Source organism: Pteropus medius, unplaced genomic scaffold, assembly GCF_902729225.1.
Source record: "Pteropus medius unplaced genomic scaffold, Ma_sr-lr_union100, whole genome shotgun sequence".
In the NCBI taxonomy this organism is placed as follows: domain Eukaryota; kingdom Metazoa; phylum Chordata; class Mammalia; order Chiroptera; family Pteropodidae; genus Pteropus; species Pteropus medius.
In genome coordinates, this window is record NW_024345479.1 from 1145168 (window position 1) to 1163987 (window position 18820).

Genomic DNA, 18820 nt, shown 5'->3' on the forward strand with positions numbered 1-18820 from the left:
AACATGTGTCTGCCTGCCCTGTGGGCCCATGGGTCAGAGGAAGGCATTCCTGTCTTAAGGCACCACAAGTCCCTGCTGGGGTGGAGAGGGGCCAAGCCCTGACCCTGTGAGGGGAGGCATGTCATGGCCACCAGTGTTTGTACTGCTGGGGCTGTGCAGGATCTTTCGTATTGTTCCTCTGAGAGGCGTTGGCAGAACCTGCTCAACAGCCCCAGGAAGATCATCAATCTAGGCCTGGCAGGTTCCATTAATCACCTTCTTGTCAGTTTTGATCCTCTGCTGAGAGAGGGAGAGGGCCTGCTTTGGACTGAATCACGTCTTTTCAGAGAGAGCTGAGCCATCATTTTGGAGCAGAAGGGCCGGGCCAGGTCAGGGGTCAGCCCAAGGCCCTGGGCTCACAGAGGTCTTTAAGCACCCCCAACACACCCTGGCTCGCTCCCTGGCGCTTTCCTACCTGCAGAAAACCATGGACAAGAAAGCTCTGACTCAGAGCCTTCTCTCCTGGTCTTGCTTGCTGAATCAGCCAAGGGGTTTCCAGGATAACCTAAAGTCTGTGCCACCCCAGCCCCTGACCTGGTCCCAACAGACCTTCTGACTGCTGTGAGCCAGAAGGCTTCTCCCTAGAGGTCATTCACAGCAACCTCGGCCCCCTTGGTGAGTTGGGCTGGGAGCCCGAGTCCAGGGTCCTCCAATCTCAGCCCTGAAAACTTCTCCTTCTCTTCTGGGTTTGGAGAGGCCACCCCAAGGCCCTTTTCTTCCAGCCTGAGTGGTTACTAAACACCGGTGGCTCAGTTTCAGCTGTGTCTGTCCCAGGCTTCTTGGCAGAGACCCTGGCCCCAGGCTCTGTGTCACATTCTCCCATGTGACCTCTTGGTTAAACACGCACAAGCTGAGGCAGATGTCTTGTGGTCGGGGAGCTAGAAAAGGCCCTGCTTAGGTATTGCAAGACCTTCTTTCTGGGCTTGGCCGTGCCTCCAAGGCAGCCGATATAATGGAGTGATTAAACACACGGGTCAGGCCGACCCAGGGCTTCTCAACATCAACATTATTGACCTTTTGGGCCAGAGAATTTTTTGTTGTAGGGGCGTCCCTGTGCATGGGAGGATGTTTAGCAACATCCCTAGCCTCTACCCTCCAGATTCCAGGAGGATCCCCCTGTTGTGACAACCAAAATATTTCTAGACATTGTCAAATGTCCCCTGGGAAATAAAACAACCCTGAGCCGAGGACCTCTGAATTGATCTATGGTGACAGTAGTTGGAATATTGTTGGGGTGTGGGGTGTAGGTAATTGACTGGGAAAAGGCACAAGGAACTTTATGGAGTGTTGGGAATGTTCTGGGTGGTGGGTGTACAGGCGAACACATGCTGAAAACTTTATACACGGGTAAAAATGCGTTAAACTGGATGCGTGATTTGTACATCTTATTATATAAAGAACATACCTAAAAATGAGTCTTCATTGTCAGACAGAACCAGACTTGGGTTTCAGTCCTGACTCTGCCCTTAGGGTTCAGTCTCCTCATGTGTAAATAGGGATAATCATAGGACCCTCTTCACTGGGCTGCTGCAAAGATGAAATGAGACAGTGAGAACAAAGTTTTTAGCCCAGTACCCATTGTGGCGAGGGATCTGAGAGCAATAGCTTTTATAATGTGCAGGGTCGCTTCCTCTTTCTGTGCCTCAATTTCCCTAGTCGTGTTGGATGGTCCCTAAGGTTCCTTGCCATTTGTGACTTTATCTGATGGTCTTGCAGCCATCTTTTTCTCAGCCTAAACACTTTCAAAATAGTTGATTCTATAGGACCAAGCAAAGTTTGTCGTCAGAGTCACTGGAAGCACTTGAGTAGATGAACTGCTAAGAAGGATGCAGAACACTTGAGTCAGAAGTTTTAGAAATAGAAGGAAGGGAGGCTGAGGGCCGCGGTGATCTGGCAAAGCACCAGGCCATTTTGCAGCCACCTCTCTCTGAGAAGCCTTTGCAGCTCGGTCCCCATTCTAACATTGGGTGGGGCTGAGAGCCTATGGGAGTGAGCTCCCTAAGTGGGGAGGTGAAACAGAATCCAGTTGTCAAAAGATAGTCTCAAGAAGAACACCGTTCCCTCTGAATCATCCCTTTTGTTAAGGATTAAAAAAAAAAAGCCACCCCCCGCAAAGGCACAACCCACCCTGGTGAGCAGAGGTAACTGAGCTTGTGGGAAACAGATGTGTAGCTGGCACCAGTCAGAGGGTGGGGAAGGGAGGAGAGAAGATGGGGCGATTGTCCAACCCCTGTGGAGAGTGTATAAAAGGCATCCACAGGGGGAAGAACCACAGTCCTCAGCCCAGGCCAAGTCAAGCCGTTCACACCTGCTCTCCATCTTGCTCTCACCATGAGCTGTCGTCTGCAGAGCTCCTCCGCCAGCTATGGAGGTGGTTTCGGGGGTGGTTCCTGCCAGCTGGGAGGAGGCCGCAATATCTCTACCTGTTCAACCCGGTTTGTCTCTGGGGATCAGCTGGGGGGCTATGGGGGTGCGTGAGCTGCGGCTTTGGTGGAGGGCTGTAGTGGTTTTGGGGTGGTGGCTTTGGAGGTGGCTTTGGAGGTGGCTTTGGAGGTGGCTTTGGAGGTGGCTTTGGTGACTTTGGTGGTGGCGATGGCGGCCTCCTCTCTGGCAATGAGAAGATCACCATGCAGAACCTCAACGACCGCCTGGCCTCCTACCTGGACAAAGTGCGTGCCTTGGAGGAGGCCAACACTGACCTGGAGGTGAAGATCCGCGACTGGCACCAGAAGCAGAGCCCAGTCAGCCCGGAGCGTGACTACAGCCACTACTACAAGATCATAGAGGAGCTCCGGGACAAGGTGAGACCATGGATGCCGAGGAGAGCGTCTCTGTGCAGGGCGGAGCCTCGAAAGACAGGAAACGCAGTACTCCAGGGCACTGGAAGCTGCAGTGGGGACGAGATTCTCACTCTTCCTGTGGGGGAAAATTCTAGTCTTTTACTACCAAGCATCTCTACTCCTGATGGGCTTTCTCATGCTATAACCCTCCAAATGCACCTTCTCCCATTCCTTGTTTTCATTGTTGTTATTACTCATGTCGACATTTTCACTGTTTTCCAAACAGTTATGGTATTAGTGTGACTCAATCTTTATGGTCCTAACCCACTGAGTTATTGGAAGCCGTGACAGTTTTAAAAGCCACTAAGAATGACTAAAATCAACAGACAAAGGGATACAAGTTCATTCACTGGTCTGGGGACCATTGAAACTCTTATTGTCAGTTGGCTGCGACCATGTGAGGTGGATGGAGGCAGAGGCTCAGGCAGTGTTAAGCTGAGATTCCCTCCATGGCCTGTCCATCACACTGTGATGCCAGCTTGATGGAATAGAAATCCACCTTCCTGGGCTGAGTCTAAGATTTGAGGGGTGGATTTAAATGTTTTGGAATATAAAAGTGTAGACAAGGAATTCAAACGAATAGGTATATTCGTTAGATTTTTCTTCCACTCATTTGGGAGGCCAGCTCCATTGCAAGTATTATGAAGTTCATGCAGCCAGATCGACTTCCTCCTAAGAGGTTTCTCGACACAGTGGCCCAGATGGGTTGCCAGTCTGAGGCTGTGGAGACGTGACCGACCAAAGATGATTTTGGTGAGCTTGGTCCCTTGAAATGCACATCCTGATCTTCCCCATCACGACCAGACATAGATAGCTACAGCAACAGAACAATCCAAAGGGATCTGGCCCGCCCCTCACTTAGCAGAAAAGGAACCGAGGCACAGCTCATATGGAAAAATCTGATGACAACCGGTCGCACCCATGTTTTCTCAGCCCTCCTCTCCAAGCTCACGGAACCTCCAGCGGTTACATTCTGTATTTTGCAGATCCTGGCGGCCACCATCGACAACAACCGGGTCATTCTGGAGATCGACAATGCCAGGCTGGCTGCCGATGACTTCAGGCTCAAGTGAGTTTATTTCTCTCATTCACTTTTCCCGGCAGTCTCTTGTTTTAGACAAATGCTCATCTGAACAATGAAATTGAGGCTTCTCAGGAGTGAAGGTCTTGGAGGAGTAGCAGAGTCCAGTGCAGGGCGAGTGTCTAATGTCACTCCTGTGTGGCTTTTTCAATAATAAAAAAAAAATCCTTTAGGTATGAGAACGAGCTGGCCCTGCGCCAGAGTGTGGAGGCCGACATCAACGGCCTGCGCAGGGTGCTGGACGAGCTGACCCTGTCCAAGACGGACCTGGAGATGCAAATCGAGAGCCTGAATGAGGAGCTGGCCTACCTGAAGAAGAACCACGAGGAGGTGAGAGGGAGCGCAGGCTTGCCGTGGCTGCATCACCTCCAGTGAGAAAGGCGAGCCGTCTGTTGCAGCCAGACTCAGCCCTCCATGCGGGACCTGGAAAGGCCTTCCAGAACACTCCCAGAGCATCCAGAGCCAAGGAGAGGGAAGGTGAGGAGCTTCACACCTCTTCTTCTCCCATCCCCACAGGAGATGAAAGAGTTCAGCAACCAGGTGATAGGCCAGGTCAACGTGGAGATGGATGCTACCCCTGGCATCGACCTGACCCGCGTGCTGGCAGAGATGAGAGAGCAGTACGAGGCCATGGCGGAGAGGAACCGCCGCGATGCCGAGGAATGGTTCCATAACAAGGTGCCAGCCCTCTTCCCCCATGGAGCCAGGGGGTTCCAGGGCCTCCCAGCCGGTCCCCTCCATCACCTTCTTCCTGCTTGATTTTCAGAGTGCAGAGCTGAACAAGGAGGTGTCTTCCAACACTGCTATGATTCAGACCAGCAAGACGGAGATCACGGAGCTCAGGCGTACGCTCCAAGGCCTGGAGATCGAGCTGCAGTCTCAGCTCAGCATGGTACCTCTGCTCTCCCCTGCCCAGCAGCCACCATCTCTAGGCCTCCCCTGGGCCTGGCTCTCCTCATAACTTCTCTGTTGCCCCACCAGAAAGCCGGGCTGGAGAGCACGGTGGCAGACACGGAGTGCCGCTATGCCACACAGCTGGCACAGATCCAGGCTCTGATCAGCTGTATCGAAGCCCAGCTGAGCGATGTGCGGGCTGACACTGAGCGGCAGAACCTGGAGTACCAGCAGCTCATGGACATCAAGACGCGGCTGGAGCAGGAGATCGCCACCTACCGCAGCCTGCTCGAGGGCCAGGACGCCAAGTAGGTCCTCGCTAGTCTCTCTCTTGAGTGACCGCAGGACCCTCGGTTATCAGAGCGGACAGGGTCTTAGGGATCGGGCCTTGTCTCTTAGACAAGAAGGGACTTATCGGAGCTTTAACAGCCTGGACGAAGGAAGACCCAGGACCAGAGCTCTCCTGTCTTCTTGAATCAGTCTGTGGAGCATCTCCTCAGCAGGTTTCAGGGTCAATACCTTTCAACATTCTAATTCGAGCCTCTGAATTAGACCGTCAGAAATAGGAATATCTTCTATTGGAAAAATATTAGCTTGGCTTCAGGTCAGCCCAACAAGGCTATTAAGATGGTGATTTAGCTGACTTCAGACTGTTTGCAGGGGAGGAGTCTGGGTGGGGGGCTGAGTGAACCAGAGGAAAAACAAAACTTTTGGCAAATGCCTTGCATCTTGGGGCCAATGATATCTCCTCCTGAGGCCTCAGACAGACAGGCCTGGCAGCCATCTGCTGCTGCTGTCCCCTAGGCTGGGGGCACAGCTAGGTAAAAAAACCAAACAAACAAAAAAACAAACCCAACTCAGGGGCTCCAAACGATGGTCTGGGTTGTTCCATCTGAGAACAGGTAAGCAGCTGTCCTCAGCTGCTTTCTGCTCATGGCTGCCTCTCTCCTCTCTCCCAGGATTGTTGGCTTCACCTCAAGAGGTAAGGAAATATTGGGGGGAGAGGCTCCTGTTCACTCTCCTGAGGGGTGGGGAGGGAGGTGGTGCTAGGCTCCCCTGTGGAGGGTGGATGAGGCTGCGGTGGAAGTGGTCATTTGCTCATCTATTTTCCTCAAGAGCCTCTGGGCTGTCTTGGAGGGAGCCAGCTTTGGGGACAATCATAGAGTCACCTGACCAGGGAAGGAGTTTGGGGTCCTCCTGGGGGTCCTGATTTGGCCTGAGGTGAGCTTCCTCCAGTCTGAGCGTCTCTTGCCTCCTCTTTCCCAGGAACCACCAGCACCAGCAGCACCACTACTACTGGCGTCAGTTCCAGCAACCGTGCTTCGGAAACCCGTAGGCCTTCAGAAACCCGTAGGCCTTAAAGCTGCCTAGCATCCTCTTCAGCACCCAGAGGAGGAATGAGCTGAAGGTTCCTGCAGGAGAGAGGGAGGGACTAGGGGACACTCAGTCACTCTGCCCCCAGGCGCCTGGCCCCTACTCTCCTGGGCACGGTCACTCCTTGCTCTTCTCTCTCTGGGTCAACTTCCTTTTTTTTTTTTTCCTGATCCAGCTGTTCTGATTTCTTAGCTTCTCTACTAAAAAGAAAAGATAATTCAATAAAGTTTCCTGCCTTTTTGCAAACGTAATTTCGATTCTGGCCTGGTTTCTGAGGATGGTCCCTGCCAAGACCCCAATTTGGGGCTGTGGGTGAGTGGGTTTCCCTGACAAGTCCAGTCCAGGGAGCTTCCAGTGGGGAAGAATACAGGCACCTGGGCCAACCACCGGCACCCAGGTGCAGCAGTAACAAACACAGGGGGCACAGGTGGCTCCTGGATGGTGGCGCCCAGCAAACTTGGGTAGCTGGAGTAAACCGGAGCCGTGCAGAGATACGTGAGCCAGTTCAACACTCTGTAGGGTGTCCGGTGGTAATAAGGCAGCAACCGGTTCTAGTTGAGTCAGGTTGTGGGGAGACATGGGGGAATGGTATGGAGTGGGGCAGCTTCATCAGGTCTGCTGGGCCGATATTGCCCCTCCCAGGGGTGGCCAGCTGCCCACGCCCACAGCAAGCTCACACCCCTGCTTCCTGGGGCTGCAGCTATGAGGAAGCAGCCCACCCCGCTGGTGTCTGACTAACCTCTGTGTCAATGACTGTTTGCGAATGAGCACATTAACTTTGCATGTTAACTCAAGGAATACAAAATAGAGACGAAAGTAATAATGGATCTAGCACTAACTGTGTACAGAGTGCCTTCCACTCTTTATTTCATTCGTCTTTACAACAAGCCCATGAGTTAGCACACTTATGCCATTTTACACATCTGAAGGCTGAAGCTCAGACTGGTTAAGTGACCTGCCCAGTGTGAGAGCTGGGGTCCTCATCCCAGCGTGTTTTCCAAGGGGCGGCTGGCCCTTTGTCAGAGTCAAGTGTTCAGCTCTGGGATTCTAGGGAAAAAAAGACGAGGCTCTCTTCTCAACCCTGACATTTAGGGGACCAAGACATCAACCACTGAACGTTCCCGTGGCATCCCAATGTCTCAGAGCCCCAGAGGGATGCGACTTCACACAGCAGGTGCTGCACAAATGTGGCCAATTGCTGTGCTGCCTGTGTGACTCCTGGCTGCTTCAGTCACCCTCCTCCTTGCCCTTAGCAAAAGATGCCTCCCTCTCCCCAAGGCTCCGCCTGGATAGATGGGACAGTGTACTCCTGCCATCCCCATGGGGTTGTGTATCCTGCTTGGGTCCTGCAGGGGGCAGGCTCACTCCAGAGAGCAGTCAGTGCTTCTAAGGCCACCCGTTGGGACACAGATTGAAGGGACAGGGCTCTAGACCTGGTTTTACCCTGGCTTGGTCCCTACATAAGGCTCTGTCCAATCTCCAGTGTCTTGTTGGGCAGCTGGGCACTGGGGCCAGCAGGGCATGGCTGAGGACGGAGCTGCAGCCCTGAGACCCCTGGTGTACCTGTTGTCCCTCTGTTTGGGACAGCAACCTGGAGGGTCCACAGAAGACCCAGAATATGAGATGAGGGTGTTTGGGCCTTCCTAGCAAGGGGAATCTTGCTGTCCCCCACCAAGGGAGGCCTGGGGAAGAGGAGGAAGAAATATCACAGGAGGGCTGAGGCGGATGGGCTGTGTTGCACTGCAGCAGTTTTCCCTCGTCACCTGTGGGGTCTTTGTCTCTCTCTGCCTGACTCAGTGCATCTCGGGGGCCGCTGGGGACTTGCTCCCAGTTGGATGGTGTTCCTGGGGCTTTTGGTGGCTGGAGTGGAGCAGGGTATGTAGGTTGCTTCTCTTTCAGCAACCCCCCTGGAAGCTGCAGAGTTTGGGAGGAATCAGGTGGGTGAGCAGGTGCTGCTCTTGGGGTGGAGATTTGGGGGAGTTGGCCAAGAGCTGGTGTTCACTTTTCTGGCCCATTTTTATAGACGGTCATAATAACTCTGTGGCTCCTTTCATCCAAGGATCTCAGACCAGGTTGAAAGTAGAATCCACAGTATAAAGCACAGTTAATTACAACCTGGAGGCCACAGTCTGGTTTGCAGACACGCTGCTGTTAGTAGGAAGATAGTGAGATTCACTGCACATCAGCCCCTGTAAATGCAGACGATGGAACCCAATCAAACGAGGAAATTCGCTTTGTGGTTCAGTTAAGTGGTACCTCAATCAAGGGGACGCAGGAGATTTCTGAGGTCCCAGTGGGCCTGGCTGTGTGTCTCCCACAAATCACAGGTTCTCTAAGCACAGCAGGGAGAGCAGAGACAGCTCTGGGATTCTCCATAAAAGCTGGGTGGGGGGGAGTTAGGGACTGAGTGGATCGAGCAGGAGGCCCTGGACTCTTCCAGATGGGAGCTATCAGCCAGCACACCTGTGCGGGAAGAGCCGGCCCGTAGGCAAGAAGGCAGAGCTTGGCATGAGAAAACCAGAGAGGTACGGCTTCAGATTGGGGTCAGGGTGGCTCTCTGGGCCCCCCACATGGCAAGAGCAGTTTGCAGCTGAATCCTGAAGCTCTGGGCAATAGCTAAAGCCATACCCTGGGAAAAGAAAAAATACCTTTGTATTTTGGGGAAGTTGAGAGTTCCAGGGCAATTCTGGGCCTGGTAAAAGGGGGAATTTTGAGGACTGATCAGGGTAAGGTTGGGGCCCAGTGGGGATTCAGGCTCATGCACGGAGCAGCACGTTGGGAAGCTGGGTGCCTGGGAGTCTTGCAGACACCCAGAGTCTTGGGAGGATCTACGGCTCAGGGCCATGGCCAACTCGTCAGTCATCCTGAGGCCCCTGAGCAGTGACTCTGGGACCTGTAGAGGGGCAGCCAGGGGACGGAGAAGACCTTGGTCATCCGGTTCACGTCCAGGTAAGGCCTGGCGACAGCAAGGGGTAGGTAGAAGTTTGGGGCACAGGCCGGGGGATTAAGAAATAGAGCAGAGAGGGACTTGCCATATCTTGCCTAGGAAGGTCTGAGTCACCCTGTTCAAGGCAGCTTGCCATCAGAGTGGAATGTCAGTGAGGTGGCCAGGATGTCAGAAAAGACAGCTCAGCACTGTACTTCCAAGTTCTGTTTACTGGGCCTGTGACGGCAAAAATGGCAGCCACTGAGAACAGGGCATAAAAGACAGAAAGATACCACTTTCCAAGGAAGCTTGGATATACCTGTCCCTGTGACCAGCCAGTCATGTTGTCAGGCCACAGCGGGAAGAGGGAAGGAACAGCTGTGTCTTGTTTGACCAAGGCTCTTAGCCAGTGATACTTCCTCACCCAGGATTGTCAGATAAAATGCAGGACGCTCAGTTGGATCGGAATTGCAAATAGACAACAAATAAGTTTGTAGTATAAGTATGTCCAAACATTACCTATCTTTTTATTTGCTAGATCTGGCAACCCTAGCTTTAGCAGGTCCGAGAACAGCCCTGAGTGTTCTGCCATCAAAACTGAATAAGTGAGACCTTTTTCTGGTTCTCTGGACAAATTAAATTGGTGGTTGGAAATGTCTTAATTGAGATTTCCACCCCCTTCCCATAATTTGTGTACCTGCTACTACATGTGTGAGCTAGAACCTCACATCAGCTGGCAGCAGTTTGGGCACAAGCTTTTGATGCAGGTGACACAAAATATATAGTAACCTTGTTTTTCCAGGAGTGGCCAGGAATCCCATGTGCTTTGTCACTTGAACGAATTCTTTGTTACAAGGAAAAAGCAGTTGTGTGGGGGTGAGTGAGATCAGTGTGAGTCTCCCCATTTCTGAGTGGGTTCTGGTTTGGGTCTAAAGAGGTTAAGACGTGGGATCAGCATTTCTTAGATGCCTGTTATGGTGGGAAATTCTGCGAGACCTGTGTGTATGGACGTCAAAGGTGGAACGGGTAGAAGGGACAACCAGGAAGATGAAGTGTAAGCCAGCAGGATTCTAAGAGAGGCAGCCATGGACTTCTTGAATGATCTTATTCCTTTGGTGCCCGGGTGTCGTCGTAGGTGACCTGGCTGTCCCATGGTCCACTGTCTGTTTCCTCCAATGCCTTTGGGACACTGTAGTATGGTGGTGGCTGAGACACTCTGACCACAGTCCAGAGAAGCGGGGAAACAGGGACCCAGCCTGGAGACCCCGTTTCCTTCTTGGGCACGCTGTGACAGGCTGTTCCTGGTGCCTTCTGCATCAAAAGGACTACTCAGAGCTGGGCAGAAGGACACTTAGGCTTGACTTCTTGGGTCCTTTGCTCATGAAGAACCGTGGCTTCCAGAGGGAAACTCACTTGAGGGTAGAGACTTCTTTTTACCAAAGAAGGAGCCACAATCTCAGTGGTTGACTTTGAACTTAATGCCCTTTCACGATGAGCTTGGGAAAAGCCAGAGTGTTTTCTATTCCTGTAGCAGCATCTCCCCTCCTCCTTGTCCCTGAAGTTGGAGCCAGGTGGGCAGAGAGCATCCTGTTAGGTCTGTAGCCCTAAAACCAGCACTTGCATCTGCAGTGGGGATGGGGGGCTTTTGGAAGCTTCTAGAGTAAAGGTCAAAGGCTAGACAGAGAGTCTTAGCTGATGGGGTCTCTGCAGCTCTGGATACAGTCCCAGTTACCACTTCTTTGAACAACTGTATTTCCTTGCACATCTGGGTCAGGAATCAGTATCCTGACCCAGTATTCAGAGGAATCAGTATCCCATAAAACCAGGCTAAATGCTTTGTGTGCCGGAAACAATGTTTGACTAGATTTCAAAATACATGGGTTCGATTTTGATCTCAAAATTCTGCGAAATGAGTTCTTGTTTATCAAGCACTGTTCACATAGTCCTGTCAATGTGATGTTACGATTTCCATTCACCTCTTGGGAAAACTGAGGCTCAGAGGGATTGAGGAACTCGAACTGAGGTCTAGCTGAGTCCAGGCCCAGGGCCCCTGCTGTCCAGCCTGACACCCTCGGAGCTCCTTCTGCAAAGCCAAGTCCTTGGCTTAGTTGACTAGAGATGTTATTTCAACCTGGACACGCTGGGATTCCCATTCAACATCCTGGCGACACTGCACCTCTGAATGGGCCCTTCCGGGGAACAGCCTTGGGAAGTGGGTTACCGTTGCCTCTGCTGTGAAGCAAGGCCAGGAGGAAGCCCAGGCCATTGCTCTTGTGTGGCAGGCAGCCCTGATTAACCTGACACCAGTTAGATGGATTTTTCTCCAGAGTCGAGTCACCACAGGGGGCGAGGCAGACCATCACCTGGAGCTGCCCTGGGAGGTGAGCAGCTCTGTGGGTCCCGGTTTCTCTTCTCTGATACAGGCAGAGCAGCATCTCTTCCTCTTGGGCGGACTTCATTCCATGATGGTCCAGGCTTCTGGGTAGAAGAGAGCAGAGGAATCCCTCCCACGAGGCCCCTCCGCACTTCTGTCTGGGAGGTGGCCTTGCAGTCTACCGCATGGAGCAAGGCAGGGGACTGAGGGCTACTGAAGACCTTCTCTGGCCAGCTGGTCACCTGCTCCCACAGAGGTGCATGCCCGCCTCAGCCCTGGAGACACCTGCTTGGACTCTGGGCCGCTAATGCCCACAGGACAAACATGATTTGTCACAAATGAGGTAAACTGAGGCATGGATATAGTAAGGACTTGCCTGCATGGGCACCACAGTGACTGCCAGACTCTGCACTAGTTGTCCTAGAAAACAAAGGAGGTGCTTATAGGAGGTCTGATCAGAGCCCCGGTCCTTGCCCTGATAGTCCAGTGGGTCTCAGCTGAGGATGGTTTTGCCCCCCAGTGGACATTTGGCAACGTCTTGTGACATTTTTGGTTGTCACAGCTCAGGGAGGGGATCGTTACCGGCACCTGGTGATAGACTCCAGGGATGCAGCTAACATTGTATAATGCACAGGAAACTCTCACCATAAAGAATTATATAGTCTGCCATATGAACAGTACTGAGTCTGAGAAACCTTGAGGCGGCCCTATTCTAGGCCCTGCTAGGAGAGCAGGGAAGATGGGCAGCCGTCAGGAATGGTTGCCGAGGCAGCTGGGGCCCTGGAGGTCCGCTGCTTCCACTCACTCCCAGGAGGGGCTGTGCGGTGCGTGTCCCTGGGGAGCCCACCAGGCTGCTCTCAGGCATCCTGTCAAGGTGTCCACTGCCCTGGGTGAGGTGTTGTGCACCGCAGCCAATCCTCCTGAGTAATTTCAGAGAGAAGCTTATAAAGTGTTTTAAGAGGTTGGTAAATTACAGCTCCAGAAGCACATAAATGCTTCCATAAACGCCAGCCTTGCAAACCAAGTCTGAGTGGGAGAAGAGTGAGCAGGCTGCCCACGCCCGGGAAAGCCCGCGTGGCGAGGCGGAAGACCGCACTTACCTTTGCTCCTTAATTCTCAGGTTCTCTTCCTGGCTAGCTTAACTATCTGGCAGTGCTTTGTTTCTTCTTCTTATTTTCCTGTCCAAAGAGTCTGCAATGACCATCTCTGTACTCTGTTCAGGGGCCAGGGGCATCAGAGCAGGCCGAGCCAGGGTTCTGATTCTACCCTCCTAGATTCAGAGACCAGGGGGCCTCAAAGGGAACTGCCCTCCAAAGTAGCTGTATTCGAGGTCTCCTCCTTTGCCAGCCACAGTCGTAAACCACCATCAAAGACTGTCCTTTTAGCCTCACCAACATCTCTACAGCACTGATGTTTTTCGAAACACTTCCACTTCTGACTTTCCGCCCTCCTTGTATCTGTGCGAAGCAGGCAGGGCAGGCTGGTGATCTCTACTGTCCTGATGAGGACACTGAGGATGCCAGAGGGGAGCAACGTGCTCAGCATCATAAGGCAGATCATCTGCAGAGCCAGGATTTAAATTTAGGTCTCTTGTCCCTGAATTCTGGATGCCCGCACTTGCCCTTGGTTGTGTGGGGGAAGCAGCGGGACAAGGGCACGGAATTTTGGGTCTGAGAGCCCTGGTTTCAGATCCAAGCTTTTTACTCACTGCCTGTTCAACTTGAGCAAGCTTTTTACAAACTATTTTGAACCTCAATTTCCACACTGGTAAAATGGAGACAATATTGGCTACCGCCCAGGACTGTTGCGGGGTGTAAATGAAACAACGATAGCCAGGCACATAGTAGGTGCTTCATGAATTTTAGTTTTCTTTTCTCCCTTTTCACTATTCTAGTGGCCCAGGTACAGGTGAGCAGCTAGGCAGGGTGGGGTAGTGGATGGAGGTGACAAATGGACAGACGGGGCTCCTCAGCGGAAGGCACGCAGACAGGGCAGGAACCAAATGTCATTCGTGAGGCCACTCCCGAATTATGGGATCTGGGCAAAGACTTTGAAGAGGCAATAAAATTCATATTCTGCTAGGAAGTCACAACAGCCGAGAGTCCTGACTTAGCAAACCAAATTCAACCATTCTTTTTTTACAAGGCCGGGAATTCTGGATGGGTAGCCAAAATCACGTTCTGATGAGATTAGCTTTCCAGAATAGGAATAGGCTTTCTCAAGAGTAACATGCCAACACCCTATGAAGAAGGTATATAAATGCCCCAGAGAGGCCTTGAGAGCCCAGAACCCCAGCTACTTGCTCATCTGCAAACTTCTTCTGCTATCATCATGGCCACTCAGATCTGCTCCTCAGTCTTCTCTTCTGGATCCATCAAGGGCCACTGTGGCACAGCAGGTGGCATCTCTCGGGTGTCTTCTGTCCGCTCTGTGGGCTCCTGCAGGGTCCCCAGTCTTGCTGGTGCTGCAGGGTCTGCCTCCTCAGTCAGGATGGGCCTCTCCAGCCTCGGGAGCTGCTTGCCTGGCTCCTACCTGTCCGCTGGGTGCTACCCCTCTGGCTTCATTGGGAGCGGGGGCTGGTCCTGTGAGGGCACCTTCAATGGAAGCGAGAAGGAGACCATGCAGTTCCTGAACGACCGCCTGGCCAACTACCTGGAGAAGGTGCGCCAGCTGGAGCGAGAGAATGCGGAGCTGGAGAGCCGCATCCGGCAGTGGTACGAGTCTCAGATCCCGTACATCTGTCCAGACTACCAGTCCTACTTCAAGACCATCGAGGATCTCCAGCAGAAGGTAACGGGGACCTGGCCCCTGTCCCGCTGGGCATATCTGACCTCTCTCTAGCTGGGCAGCGCAGCCTCTGGGAGGGGTCTGTCTCTTCCCAAGGCACTACAGATGGGACTGTAGCTCATAGGGAATTCTCCTGTCAAGGCAAGCTTTTCTCTCTAGAGTCTTGATTTCTGGGAGGACCTAGACATTTCTGCTACTTATAACCTGTTGCCAGCCATTCCTCCCCTCCTTTGCTGTCTCAGTTATAGGAAGGGCAACAATACGCACCAAGCCCCTACTGGACACAGGCACTGTGCCTGACACATTCCTCTCCGTGGCTCGTTTATTCCTCATCTTGGAGAGATGGGTATTACTGGACCCATTTAACAAATGTAGAAGTTGAATTTTAGGGAGGTTCAGTAACTTGCTCAAGATCACACAGCCGCTCAGTGTTGGTTGCACAGCCTGACTCCAGGTCGGCCCGGCTCTCTCTATTCACCTTGGTATATCGTACTGTGACACTCGGGGGGCTAAGGACATCAGGAAAGATGGCCGATAACATTCTTGTGATGTCTGTTTTAGAACTGATGCTCCCTTCACACGTGGGCTGAGGGCTGAGGGCTGGAAATGGTAAAGGTGCTGGTGGCACTTAGAGGCTTGGCCTCCGTGAGCTGAGCTACCTGCTCACAGTGCCTCCACCCTCCGGGCCTTCCCCAGTTCATGGGATTCCCCTTGTTTCTCAGGTCCTGCTGACCAAGGCTGAGAACAACAGGCTGGTCCTGCAAATCGACAACGCCAAGCTGGCTGCCGACGACTTCCGGACCAAGTGAGTGGGACCGATCGGGGGAGGTTTCTGTGCTGCTCTCTTGCCTCTGTCTCCTGCCTTTGGGAGCTCGTGAGGTACGAGCGAGGCCAGATGGAGCTGTAAGTGGAAATGCGGCATTGGCCCTGGATCCCTTCTGGGTCAAGAGAAAGGACCACCTCCTGCTGATCCGGAACCAGCCACTGCAGCTAGACAGTAGGGTCGGGAGCTGCAGACTTGTCGGGGTTCCCTGTGTGCAGGTATGAGATGGAGCTGGGCTTGCGGCAGCTGGTGGAGGCCGACACCAACGGCCTGCGTAGGATCCTGGACGAGCTGACCCTGTGCAAGGCTGACCTGGAGGCCCAGGTGGAGTCTCTGAAGGAGGAGCTGCTCTGCCTCAAGAAGAACCATGAGGAGGTGAGGATGATGCCATGCGACCTTCCAATTTCCCTGTTCAGTGGGGAGCCACTACCAACTGCTCCTTGGGCATAACAACTGTGACAACCACTTTCACGGTAACTTCAGCTGACATTTGTTGAGTTGACTTACTGCGTGCCAAGAACTATATAAAACATTCTGCATTTCGTTTTCATTTTATTTCATTTCATCCTTAATCTCAGTAGGGATATACTATTACAAGCTCCATTTTACAGATGAGAAAACTAAGACACAGAGAGGTTCCGTCTCTTGCCTAAGGTCACACAGATCCGACACTTGTGCCCATGACACCACATCTCCATTTGGACTGTAGTACATGACACTTCTATTTGCCTGGTGCTTGCGTCATCTCGCTTTATTCTCCTAAATCCTCTGAGGAGGTCGGTATAAGACCACGAGGAGACTGAGACTTAGAGAGGTTAAGTATTCTGCTTAATGTCACACAGCTGGCAACTGAGGGAGGAGGTGTGAACTTGTCAGTTGAACCCCTCAACCCCCATGCAGCATCCTTTTCACCACCTTATGCCATCTTGCCTCCTCTGTAGGAAGTCAACGCACTCCGTTGCCAACTCGGGGACCGACTGAATGTGGAGGTGGATGCCGCCCCCCCAGTGGATCTCAACAAGATCCTGGATGATATGAGATGCCAGTATGAGGCCCTGGTGGAGAATAACCGTAGAGACGTGGAGACCTGGTTCAACACCCAGGTGGGGCTGGGGGCAGCCCAGGACCACCAGCTCCTGGGGTGTGGTCACCCTTGGCAGTAGCTTCCCTTGGTCTGACCACACTCTGGGCCCTCATGTTTCTCAGACCGATGAGCTGAACCAGCAGGTGGTGTCCAGCTCGGAGCAGCTGCAGTGCTGCCAGACGGAGATCATCGAGCTGAGACGCACGGTCAACGCCCTGGAGATCGAGCTGCAGGCCCAGCATAGCATGGTGAGTGGGCCCTGCCTGAGTGGCTGGCGACTGCTCACGGCAGGCTGGCCTCCTGATCCTCCAGCCTCAGCTCGTAGGTGTGATCATGGGGCGTGATCGCAGTGCCACTCGGAACCCCAGGGCTGTGGGTGTCTGGGTGGGATTTCCTCCCTTTGGCAATTCTCTCTTTCCCACTGCAGCGGAATTCTCTGGAATCCACCCTGGCAGAGACGGAGGCCCGCTACAGCTCTCAGCTCGCCCAGATGCAGTGCCTGATCAGCAACGTGGAGTCCCAGCTGGCCGAGATCCGCTCGGACCTAGAGCGGCAGAACCACGAGTACCAGGTCCTCCTGGATGTCAAGGCCCGGCTGGAGTCGGAAATTGCCACCTACCGCCGCCTGCTGGAAGGAGAAGACTGCAAGTGAGTGGCTGTGGACCCTGGGGAGCCAGGCTTGGGGAGAGGGCTCACCTAGACCCACCCTCAGTGCCCTAGTGGCTGCATTAGTCCTGAAAGTGGTTATTGCACAGATGAAGGGGGACTGATCCAAAGCCTCTTGAGAGAGATTCTTTCCAGCCTCAGGCTTTGTTCACTCACAGGTGGATAAGCCGGCCCTACACATAACACTTCTCTAACCATTGTTTTTGGCTGGGAGTTTCTAGTCTTCATCCCTGCAGCTCTTGAGGATTTCAGAGGCGCTGTCTGAGGCCGTTTGTTGTTATCACACACCTGATCCCCTAAATCTGTTTAACCTGGATGCCAGTCCGATGCCCCGATGCCACACACACCCTGATATAATTTCATTTCCTCAGGCTGCCTGCCCACCCTTGTGCCACAGAATGCAAGCCTGCCAGTAGAGTTCCTTATGTCTCGAGCATGCCCTGTGCCTCAGCTTCCCAGGTCGGCACCCAGATCCGCACCATCACCGAGGAGATCAGAGATGGGAAAGTCATTTGCTCCAGGGAGCACATGCAGCCCTGCCCGCTGTAACCGGCCACCCGGCCCACCGGGACAGGCCTTGGCCCACAGGGAGGAGGACACCCCTGTGTCTCCCAGCTCTTAATGTTCCCCCCATCCCTAGAGGGGCTTCCCGCTCAGCAGGTTTTTCTACCCAAATACTTCTTAGATTGTGTTTCTGGACTTAACTGCTTTCGCGCATGCAAAACTAGGTTTCCCTGGAAATTTACCCAATAAAGTATTTTCTTGGCATAGCAAACTTGACTCTTTCTATTCTCATGCGAGCGTTTGATCAGAGGTTGCAGTAAAGTTGTGGGTTTTGACTTCAGGTCTGTCTTCTCTGGCTCCGAGTGGTAGGAAGTGAGAGTGTAATTTAAAATATTTAATAATGGGGCCCTGGTCCGCAAGAACAGACACTGACCCAATCAGGATGGGTGCTGACCATGGATACTCACCTGGGGTGACCCCAGAGGAGGCACAGGCTCCCAGGCCAGTCCTCCTTGGTCACCCTGCCTGGATCTGGTCATGATATCTCCCTTCCCTTCCGCTTCTCCCTCATCCAGCTCCCGTTACTCTGCTCACTCACCGGTACCCTCCTGGCTCTGACCACCCATGGCAATGACCTGACACTGGGGACAGTTCAGGAGAAGGGGTTCCAGGACCAACTAGGGAGCGGCAAACTCCAGGCTGCCAGCCTGGACTAACCACCTCAGGGAGAGCAGTTGGGGTGAGCAGGGAGATGAAGGTGGGAGGTGAATCCATGTCCCCAACTCTGGATACAGAGCTTAAGTGAAGGGTGGCGGGGACAGCGAAGTTGGTGGTAGCGGGGTGGTCAGATGTAGAGCAGGGTGAGGGACCTCGAGATGGGGCAGAGTTCAGTGCCCCGGATTCCACTGGCTGAGCCGTGTCCATCTGGCACCTAACCCTGCCAGGCCTCCCACTCCTCTGATCAAAGGAGCATGGCCTGTGAGAATTCGGACGCCCCCACGCCTTCTTGGTCTACTGCCTCGTTCTTCAGTTGAGAACACAGGCCCAGAGAGGGCAGTGAATTTCCCCAGGCCACACAGTGGTAAGTATCAGAGACAAGGCCATTGCCCAGCTACTGGGATTCTAATTCTGGTGCTCTTCCCAGCACACAGGTTCTCACCTCGCTCCATGTTTGTCTCTTCTGCCTCTGTACTCTTACTGGAGCCCCATGCCGCCATAGTAAAGACCTGGCCCTGCCTATGTCACCAGGAATTTGGTGCTCAACCAGAGGTGTAGCAAACACATCTCACGCCTGAGGGGAAGACACATGTGGGCAGATTTGGAGCATCAGGAGCTAAGCTTGGCTCCGTGCTTGGCGGTGGGCACTCAGTCATGCCATGTGACCATTCTAGTCTCGGCTGGTTCATCTGTGAAATGGGGCTGGCGGGA

General features: G+C 53.2%; 2 protein-coding genes across 2 annotated transcripts; both read left to right on the forward strand.

Moving 5' to 3' along the window:
* Positions 1 to 2276: 2276 nt before the first annotated feature.
* On the forward strand, positions 2277 to 6479 carry LOC120611129 (keratin, type I cytoskeletal 13-like). The gene is given in 9 exon segments (XM_039873516.1): positions 2277 to 2509; positions 2512 to 2840; positions 3866 to 3948; positions 4134 to 4290; positions 4477 to 4638; positions 4727 to 4852; positions 4942 to 5162; positions 5814 to 5836; positions 6121 to 6479. Coding segments are annotated over 9 exon segments (1335 nt in total). The 5' UTR covers positions 2277 to 2370; the 3' UTR covers positions 6216 to 6479.
* A 7340-nt stretch (positions 6480 to 13819) lies between these two features.
* On the forward strand, positions 13820 to 17665 carry KRT36 (keratin 36). The gene is made up of 7 exons (XM_039873804.1): positions 13820 to 14318; positions 15038 to 15120; positions 15357 to 15513; positions 16080 to 16241; positions 16345 to 16470; positions 16650 to 16870; positions 17260 to 17665. The coding sequence occupies exons 1-7, from the start codon at positions 13860 to 13862 to the stop codon at positions 17435 to 17437; spliced, it is 1386 nt and encodes a 461-aa protein (XP_039729738.1). The 5' UTR covers positions 13820 to 13859; the 3' UTR covers positions 17438 to 17665.
* Positions 17666 to 18820: the final 1155 nt, after the last annotated feature.